The following is a 9,614-nucleotide window of genomic DNA, read 5'->3' on the forward strand; positions in this document are numbered from 1 at the left end:
TATTCATGTTGGATAGCTCGGAAAACACTGACTCGTTGCCTGAATAGTGAGCATATTTATACTTATTCGTAAAGTTATACCCTAAAGAATTTTCCATGTTGCAATAATAGGCTACATTGCAAGGAGCGGTATTATTTATATACTCGCGGTTTTGATAAGTGCTTTGAAGATGCAACCATCGCTTGGTACTTCGTAATGAGAGCAATCAAACGATTTTGGACAACCATCAGGTCCCAAAGTCGGAGTACAACCAATTTCTTTGTAAGGCAAAGTTTCCAAATGATCACAGATTTCTTGAGCTAAAAAATAAATTTGACTTTTAATTAGCTTTAACAAATTTATATGATATTTATCTATTTAAAATTTATTTAATTAGAAAATAAGTTATTAGAAACATCAAAGTATTATGGATTGGTTTACCTTGAATTATGGTGATTGCGGCGCAAAAAAGGACGAGTTTGGTGAGACGAAGATTCATATTGGATAGCTCGGATAACACTGACTGGTTGTCCGATTACTGAACTTATTTGCAAACAATAGTATTTTGTGTTTTTACAACTTATTTAATTAGCACTTGATCTCTGAGATGGAATTGGAAGAAGTTACAAGGAATATTCCATTTCATTATAATTGTGTAATAACAAAATGCATATAACTTTGTATTGAGAGCAAAATAATGAAGTTACTTTCTGAATATAATTATTTATTTCGAATTATTAAAAATCTGTTCTACAGGTCACTAAAGGTGGCAGAATGCAAGAACATTGCGCAACTTTCTGTTGATCATTTTTCTTATAAATCAAGTCCATGGTATCGTTGATTTTGAATTCCTGAGATCCGAAAATGCATTTGTCTACTGAAATTATTAAATGTAGTCTATGTTAATTATCATAAATATCCTTACCCTTTTCATTATTTGAATTAATAGCATGAACTACATTTTCTACTTTGGAAATGGATGCTAGAAATATAATACAAATAATTAGGTTTATGAATATTATTTTAATAATACGTACGACAAATATAGTCTATTGGACAGCACAAAGCATTAGCTGATCTAGTGTAAGCTGGAGCACAACCCTCAGAAATTTGGTTGGAAAACCACAATTCCACGTCACAACGGATTCGTCTACAATAGGGTTCAACGAATTCTCCTTTAAAACCTTTTTGCAAACGCATTCCACACATTGCCCTTCTGGTTGGAAGTATTGACCTTCCTTATAAGTTTTTTCACCGATTTTACATGTTGCTACATCATCAAACGGTGCTACAAATGATAAAATTACAACATTATTTTATAATGTTTCATTAATCTTACGACATTTCTCTCCCGCAGGGCAACAAGAATCCAAGTCGTGCGTTTGATAACAATTTTCCGATACGTCCCAATCGCAATCGATCTCTGCGCAAGTAATACTAGATCTAAATAATCTAATTTAATATTATTATTTCAAATATAAATGAGGGAATACCTATGAGATTTATGAGTATTACAAGTACATCCCAAGTTGCAAGAAGCAGTACCATTTACATCCTCCTTATGTTTATAGATCTGTCCTCTATAAATACAAGCATCCTTTGATGTATTATAATATGTACAGTCAAACGATTTTGGACAACCATCAGATCCCAAATTCGAAATACACCCAATTTCTTCATATGGTATAATTCCCAAGTGATCGCAAACTTCTTTACCTAAAGAACTCAATCAATAGTAATTATTTAATAGATTGCTACATTTTTTGAAAATCTAATATTAATTTCTTTGTTGTGCAACAAAATTATTAAAATGAATAATAAATTATTAGTTTACAAATCGCGCAACCTTCACCTTCGATCAACGCGATTGCAACGCAAATAACGAGGTTGGTCAGGCGAAAAAGCATCATTTTCGAAAGCCGGGAAAACACTGACGCATTGCGCGATCAACATGCATATTTATACAACTACGTGATGCACATATCGGTCAAAATATAAAAAAAGAACAAAAAACAAATAAATCGAACAATAGTGTTTGCTTCTACAACAAGATTATCGCATTGCATTTGCATTGCATCGCATTTTATTTACACATAATACTCGACCTATTATCACTTGAAAATTCTCCTCTTAAATAATAACTTACAGCAGTGGTCTCAAACAGGCTGCCCTCGAAGCAATTTTACAGTTATAGGCGAGTTAAAGGCTTTGTTTCTGTCGCTGTATGCTAATGTATGTTCACTATTACAAAAATCCGGCTTTTAGATCGTTGATTTAGCCCGTATGCAATTTCAGACCACTATTAATTTTCTACACTAACTTTTTGTATTACATAGCTACTGTCATGGAATCAAGGATTAGTTTGTAATTATTATACAGCACATTAAATTAAAGGTTGTTGATAGGTAAAAGAAAAGAATATAAATTAAAAGAATTCGATTTATAATGTTTATTAATTTTATTTAAACATTATTATTGACTGAAACTCTGATATTCAGTATTCTTCTTCCACTCTTTTAGTAATCAAGTGTGCACCTCAAAAGTGGTGGCATCATGCAAGCGCATTTAGCTGTACGCGGTTTTCCGTAATAATAGCTAATCGTCACTTGGTCGTGGAAACCATACTCGGTGTTTCCAAACTTGCATTTCGGTCCTGTAATCAAAATAAAAATAAAATAATTAAACCACACATTTTATCTTTTGAAAGAAAACTTACCGGTGGTGACTCCAGAAGGAACTTCACTTACTACAGTTGATTCTGATTCTGAAATATAAAATTATTATAGCCACGTATTTATTTACTTATCATTTTGCGAACATATTCGTCATAAGCGGATATACTATTATGAATATATACGAATAACCACTTAAGGTTTAATAATTATTGTAATTGTTGAATTATAGAATTTATTTTACAAAAAACTTACGACAAACATAGTAGGATGGGCAGCAAAGGGCATCAGTGTTTTTGCGGTAAGCTGGTGCGCAATTCTCGGCGATTTTATTTGCCTTCAATTCAACATCACACTTGATGGTCTCGCAGAAAGGCTCCACGAAGGCGCCAGTGAAGCCTGTTCCGCAAACGCATGCCTTGCAGGTGCCTTCAGGACGGAAATATTCACCCTCACGATAGGTTTCTCCATCGACCGTGCACGTAGACAAGCCACCGAAAGGAGCTAGAGATAAATCGTTAAGAAAAAATGAAAATATTTGGAATTATTAAAAGTATTACGGCATTTCTCTCCAGTAGAACAGCATCCATGTAACTTGTAGGTGTTGTAGCATTCCTTGTTTATCTTTGGTCCATGGTAACAGTCCACTATGGGACATATAGTGCTGCAAATCCAATTATAATTAATATAGTTGTTAAATAATTTAATTTTATAACTAACGTTCCGTTTCCACCACAGATACAGTGTGTATTGCAGCCAGAAGTACCTAAGATACGTTCTCCACTGTTGAAAACATTTCCATGGAAACTGCAAGAATCAGGAGCTGTGCTGAATTGAGAACAATCGTAAGAACTCGGACAACCGTCGCTTCCCAAGACTGGAGTGCAACCAAGATCATCGTAGCAAAGTGTTCCCAAGGAATCACAATGTTCGACAGCTACCGTAAGAAAAGGTCAAGTTTAATTTTATTGATTTAAGGATGAAATGTTTATTTACCTTGAGCTGCAGCGAGCAAAACAGCGCACACAAATGTAAATATATGTTTCATGTTTGATATTTCAGTGATGCTCAAAACGCAGCTCCGTGCTTTTATATCCAATTTACCACAGCAGCCATTTCTGGCCTGATTACATTTTTATTTTCTAAAACATAAGCTCAATATATATATTCGCTAATTCCGCGAACAAATGCAGCCGAGCTCACGGAGATAAGGATTTCCCAAGTTAAGGCCTCCGTTATTCCCGTCGTACTTACGCTCTTCTCCTATGTTTACATAGTGTGGTTCACGGTTTAATAACCGCTTCGGCTGCCCACATTACATCATATTTTACCAATTTGTCGTATTTGCATTGACTCGAAGAATGGCCAAAAGGTCATAGCGCGAATCTACGTATATTTTTTTTATTGTTAAGTGTATGTATATTGCAGGTATTTACCGAATGGGAGTGTAAAACAATTTTTTTTTGTTCGAATCTCGTGCATCTCTCGACACCTTGACATATAGTAACGACCGGCATTTTCATAAATTTCCAATAAAGAGTTTATCTCGCGTCCAGTTTATTCCTTTTCGCCGTTTTTCATACTTCAACTTCTTGCGTATGCGTGTATGAGAGCTTTGTTTATTTTCCATTTGGTGAACTTTCACTCGACTCAAATTTTATGGGAAACAAATAATGTTGGGATGAAATAAAAGATAAATTCCTTGTGTTTCAAAATTCGACAGAGCTGGGACAGTTATTAATGTCACAAGCAAATTGGCCTTTAAAAGATTATTGCGGGCGATTTATTATCGTTGTTACGCGTAAACATTTTATATTTCGTTTTTATATGTTGGAAGAACCACCATTATGAAGATAATTTCATTTAATGTCGCGACTTCTGACAATCAACATGATTATTTTACGTGTTTATAAACAATTCCGCTTATAAACGTTGCATTCAATTTTTTTTAATGTAAACATGTATGACAGGCAATTGCATATTATTGCGTAATACTTAAATGTATTTCTATAATTCAAAATATTTTATTTTAATTAAAAAATGTTAATAAGAACAATGAAATATGATTATAATAACTGCAGTGCAATATTTACTTAGTAGCGGAACAAATAGTTTTGTGAATACCTAAAAATTTACTTTGTCAAATGAAACACAATGGAATATAAAATTTACAAAAGCTTATAATTTTAACAGTTTAATATCTCATTGTAATTGCTGTAATTTATTGCATAAATATACAATACATATATATTTTTTACGACTTTTTTTTAATGAAAGTTATTTTCACTTTCAATTGTAATTGTAAATTACGTTCCTTTTGATGGAACAATTATTACACAAGTTATTTGTTGATTCTTCTTTATGTGGTCCAAAATTTTCAGAATCCCAATCATATATCCTCTATATTAATATCGATGTGTACCTATTATTTACCTAGGCTTTTCGTTGTCGATAATGAATGAAAGGGCAGATTTCTAAATTTGTTTAACGGATTGATAATTTCCTGTTGTCAAGGATTCAATTAGTATAACCTAGTTACTAAGGATAATGAAAAAGGTTCTATAGATACTTATAAAAAATGAATCATAATTTTGAACATTTCTAAAAAAAATGAAAAAGATTTTTTTAGGAACTTCTATAAAGTCAAGAATATTATTAACAAATATTTCATTTAATTAATTAGAACGGTACATCAATTAATATTTTTTTTTTAACATTTATTTATTCACAACCTGCCACAATTTTGGCAATGAGTTGAATATGATTTGGCCATAAGACAAAAAAAGAAAATAAAAACAGAAAAACGAAATAAAGCAGTGAGCGGAATTATTTCCTAAAAAATTATTTTGACGGCACTATGAAACTTAAATAAAAATATTCACTCTATTGTCCATTAGAAAAGGAACTTTTATTTTCTAAAGGGAAGGTCGAGGGTGTTGTGTCTCTTTAGTCTGTGGGGGTCATTGTTGTTGAGCAGGGATTACGCTAGACTGTTGGAATAGTTTTCCAGTCTGTTCTGGTAACGGGGACTGAACTAGGCACTAAACTAGGGGATTTCATTCTTTACAGTGTTTATATGGAGGTCATTGTGTATTGTGTTATTGGTGACGTACCAGGACTGGACTGTAAGCGTTGTAGGTACTTGGACATATATATATATATAAATATAAATCTGCAAGTTCCTGGTGAAGCTGCAAAACCAGAACAGTTGTTAGAAGTTGGACATTCTGTTCTGTTTCCTACAATCGAATTCATCGCATAAAAGTGTACCCAAGTTATCACAACGATTACCTACAAGCAAATATTTTTACAAAAATATTTAAATATATTTCTAGTCTTTATTATAACTTTGAACTGATGCTAAGGTTAACGCAAAATTGTATTGTATTGTTTCATTGTTTCTTAAACAATACTAATTGAAATGTACCTTTCTTTAATTTAAATTTAAAAACAACAATTTGTATGAATCAATAATTTTAAATGCACTGATAATGAAATAAAGCAATGATTAATGAATTTTTTATTTTATTATTTCATAATATTTTAACGTTTTTTTTTCTTGAAAATTTGAGTAGTGTTTAAAAAAAAATACACTTGACAGCAGTCATTGCTAATTTAATAAGTTTGTTTCCTTTCTTTTTCTAAAACTTATTAAATTAGCAAAAAATTGATAAATGATTTAAAAATGATTTAATATTTTTTGTTTATTACTTACGACTCGTATTTCCAAGTGAATTTGAAAGTAATTGTGTGACGTACGAGGCTAAAAAAGAGAAAATAAATATATTTTTCATATTAAAAAGTATATTAACTTACATTTTATTAATTCTATTGGACAACAAGGGTCCAAGTTATTATGATAAACAGGAGCGCTTTTATCGGAAATTGGATCTTCTGTTACTTCAATATTGCATTTCTTCCTTTCGCAAAAAGGTTCAACGAATTCCCCTGTGAAATTCTTCTGACAAATGCAATTGAGGCATTTTCCCAAGTAATTAAATTCGCTGATATATTGTCCTTCCCTGTATATCTCACCATTAACTTCGCATGTAGCAATATTATCGAAAGGTTCTAAATATAATACATTTTAAATTAATGAGGAAACATAGTTTTAGATATTACCACAGATCTGTTTAGAAGAACAACATTTATCCAAAGTGTAAGCTAAGTAGCAACCTTCGTCGGGACGTTGGAAACAATCATGAATCATGGGACCCATTCCTGGACTATGATTAATTCAATATTATGAAGAAAATGTTAAATGTTAAAAGATTAGTACCTGCAAATCGCTGGTCTGCAGTTAATTGTACCATTCACGTATTCACCATATTGGTAAAGTTTACCACCAAATTTGCAGAAACCATCGGGAACTGTAATATCAGGACAATCATACGAAATTGGGCAACCGTCGTTGTCTAGATTTGGAGTGCAACCTAGTTCATCGTAGAAACGAGTTCCTAATGAATCGCAATGGTCACCTGTGTACATTAATATTATAGTTAAGCTTAGTTATATATTAAATGTGTGTCATTACTTCGAACATAAGCAAAAGCTATTGCTAAAGTCAAAAACAATATTCTTCTCAAGATATCACAAACAATACTACCATAATTTACTTTATTCAGACGTATTTTATATGTTTTAGGAACAATGAATATTTAATTTAAAGTTCTATTTTTTTTTTGGAACGTGTTAAGTATACAATGGACGCTTTTTCGTCAAAAAAATTGTTACCAACAAACAAAATTAGTACAAACTAGTTGCTAAGGTTGCTCAATTTCCTAAACAACTAAGATATCACCTAATTGACATATCTTATCTAAAATATATAATTTATATTTTAACTCATAAGTACTACGGATGGGTCAGTGTGACCCACATAGCTATTCCAATATTTTCTAGTGGACTTTTCAGTCGGAGCAAAGATGTATTTATTTTATTGTAGAGTGAATTTCGGGTCAAAGTGACCCGACCCGATTTTGAAGCGGAATAACTTTGGTTTCCCATGTACCAAAACGGTGAAAATTGGTAATTCTGATAACCAGTATCCACGACACTAATTTTGCGAATGAAAAAGCACTTTCCTACATCGAATAGGAAGAGTTTTTTTTTGAGAAAGCAAAATAAAGGTTATCTCAAAAGTGTTAAATGATTAGAATTAATCTGTGTTTATTGTAAAAAATCAATAATTTGTTTTATTTTTGACATATTTAATAAATGGGTCATTTTGACTCATAAGAAGTACGTCGCATTTAAAGGTTAAATAAAAACGTTTAATAACACCTATTTCATAATTAATGGGCATCATCAAATCGGATTATTAGAATATACATTTTTTATATATAACTCCTTAAAGTTACAATGACTACTATAAAAGACACTTTTTATTTTAATAAACGCTTCTTAAATCTCCAAAGAAACGTTAAAATATTATGTAATAATAAAACAAAAAATTCAATATTTATATTTATTGCTTTAATTCATTATCAGTTTATAAAGTGCATTTTAAGTTAATAATTAACACAAATTGTTGTTTATTAATTTAAACTATAGTACAAGTTAACAGAGGTGGTAAAGTGCAAGAGCAGATTGCAGATTGTTCAATACTCATATAGTTTTTAGGGTTTATGTATTTCACAAACAAGATATCGCCCAGATTATAGAAGTTATTATTTCCAAATTCACATTTTTCTTCTAAAAATTAATAATTATAAAACAAATATTTGATATATTTTGTTTAATACTTACGACTCGTATTTCCGGATGGAATTGTAATTAAATTTGTTGCGTATGAGGCTACAATAAATGGAATTAAATATTAATAAAAATTTAAAATCATGATAACTTACGTATAATAAATTGCGTTGGGCAACAACGAATCTCATCGTTATAATAAACAGGGGCGCTTTTGTCAGAAATTGGATCTTCGGTTACTTCGATATTGCATTTCTTTCTTTTGCAAAACGGTTCAACTAACTCCCCTGTGAAATTCTTCTGACAGATGCAATCAAGGCAGTTTCCCTGGAAATTGAAATATTCTCCTTCCTTGTATATCTCACCATTAAATTCGCATGTAGCGACATCGTCGAAAGGTTCTAAATTTCATAGATATTTGATAAATTAAGAATCAAAATTTTTATATATTACCACAAATCTGTTCGGTAGGGCAACATTGATCCAAGGTGTATACAAAATAGCAGCCCTCATCAGGACGTCGGAAGCAATCAATAATCATGCGAACATTTTCGGGACTAGTATTAAGTTAAAATGTTATAATTGAAACAACGTGATGGAGCAGATTCATACCTGGAGCAAATTCCTGGACTGCATAGTCTGGTACCATTGAAAAATTCATCATGTTCGTATAGTTTACCACACTTTAAATCAACAAATTACACATTACATTTGTAATTGGGCAAACTGATAATGAAATAAAGCAATGCATATACAAATTGAATAGAATTATATATTTTTTTGACTTCGGTCGAAATCTTGTTGACTGACATTTTGGCCAATAAATATGTTTAAATAAATTATTATTTTATTTTCTACTTTATTAATATTTCAGCGTTTTTAGTAAACTTTTATAGCGAAAAAACCGACCTTGACAACAACAATTATTGTAGACTTAGCACGTTGAATTTTTAATTAAATGTGCATTGTTGCTTAAACATATATAAGACGTGTGTTTAAAGCAAATTACGGTAGTATTGTTTAAGCAGTCATGGAAATACATTGTTTTTGATTATTGCTATAACTTTTGCGTCTGTTCAGGGTGATGAAAAATACATAAAATATAACTTAATTTTTATTGTAACATAATTTTTTCAGGTGATTATTGCGATTTGTTGGGAACACTTTTCTACGATGAACTAGGTTGTACTCCAAATCTAGGCAACGACGGTTGTCCAAATTCGTATGATTGTCCAGATATTACAGTTCCAGAGGGTTTTTGCAAATATG

The 9,614-nt window shown here is 31.4% G+C and overlaps 3 protein-coding genes and 1 pseudogene across 3 annotated transcripts; all 4 read right to left on the bottom strand.

Annotated features, from left to right (window-relative positions):
* Positions 1-702: 702 nt before the first annotated feature.
* LOC108559474 lies at positions 703-1,922 on the bottom strand (annotated as a pseudogene).
* Positions 1,923-2,413: 491 nt separating this feature from the next.
* LOC108559470 lies at positions 2,414-3,699 on the bottom strand. Its single transcript, XM_017916776.1, has 5 exons — positions 3,648-3,699; positions 3,372-3,597; positions 3,212-3,315; positions 2,907-3,155; positions 2,414-2,743 (listed from the first exon to the last, which is right to left on the bottom strand). Exons 1-5 carry the CDS (start codon positions 3,697-3,699, stop codon positions 2,673-2,675), a joined length of 702 nt encoding a protein of 233 aa, XP_017772265.1. The 3' UTR covers positions 2,414-2,672.
* Positions 3,700-6,358: 2,659 nt separating this feature from the next.
* On the bottom strand, positions 6,359-7,263 carry LOC108559472. The gene is made up of 5 exons (XM_017916777.1): positions 7,186-7,263; positions 6,931-7,129; positions 6,774-6,877; positions 6,468-6,722; positions 6,359-6,414 (listed from the first exon to the last, which is right to left on the bottom strand). The coding sequence occupies exons 3-5, from the start codon at positions 6,868-6,870 to the stop codon at positions 6,359-6,361; spliced, it is 408 nt and encodes a 135-aa protein (XP_017772266.1). The 5' UTR covers positions 6,871-6,877; positions 6,931-7,129; positions 7,186-7,263.
* Positions 7,264-8,104: 841 nt separating this feature from the next.
* On the bottom strand, positions 8,105-9,022 carry LOC108559473. Its single transcript, XM_017916778.1, has 5 exons — positions 8,958-9,022; positions 8,799-8,902; positions 8,501-8,746; positions 8,400-8,447; positions 8,105-8,345 (listed from the first exon to the last, which is right to left on the bottom strand). Exons 2-5 carry the CDS (start codon positions 8,884-8,886, stop codon positions 8,194-8,196), a joined length of 534 nt encoding a protein of 177 aa, XP_017772267.1. The 5' UTR covers positions 8,887-8,902; positions 8,958-9,022; the 3' UTR covers positions 8,105-8,193.
* Between the last annotated feature and the right edge of the window lie 592 nt (positions 9,023-9,614).

The sequence above is a fragment of the Nicrophorus vespilloides genome, unplaced genomic scaffold (assembly GCF_001412225.1).
Source record: "Nicrophorus vespilloides isolate i.1.1-1 unplaced genomic scaffold, Nicve_v1.0, whole genome shotgun sequence".
Classification (NCBI taxonomy): Eukaryota; Metazoa; Arthropoda; class Insecta; order Coleoptera; family Silphidae; genus Nicrophorus; species Nicrophorus vespilloides.

Coding starts and splice junctions, on each gene's coding strand:
- LOC108559470 (XM_017916776.1), bottom strand. CDS start 3,699: ATGAAACATATATTTACATTTGTGTGCGCTGTTTTGCTCGCTGCAGCT. Junction 3,598..3,647: donor TTTGCTCGCTGCAGCTCAAG/GTAAATAAACAT, acceptor CTTGACCTTTTC/TTACGGTAGCTGTCGAACAT. Junction 3,156..3,211: donor TTCTACTGGAGAGAAATGCC/GTAATACTTTTA, acceptor ATTTATCTCTAG/CTCCTTTCGGTGGCTTGTCT.
- LOC108559472 (XM_017916777.1), bottom strand. CDS start 6,870: ATGGGTCCCATGATTCATGATTGTTTCCAACGTCCCGACGAAGGTTGC. Junction 6,723..6,773: donor TTCTTCTAAACAGATCTGTG/GTAATATCTAAA, acceptor TATTATATTTAG/AACCTTTCGATAATATTGCT. Junction 6,415..6,467: donor TCCAATAGAATTAATAAAAT/GTAAGTTAATAT, acceptor TCTCTTTTTTAG/CCTCGTACGTCACACAATTA.
- LOC108559473 (XM_017916778.1), bottom strand. CDS start 8,886: ATGATTATTGATTGCTTCCGACGTCCTGATGAGGGCTGCTATTTTGTA. Junction 8,448..8,500: donor CCCAACGCAATTTATTATAC/GTAAGTTATCAT, acceptor CATTTATTGTAG/CCTCATACGCAACAAATTTA. Junction 8,346..8,399: donor TCCATCCGGAAATACGAGTC/GTAAGTATTAAA, acceptor ATTAATTTTTAG/AAGAAAAATGTGAATTTGGA.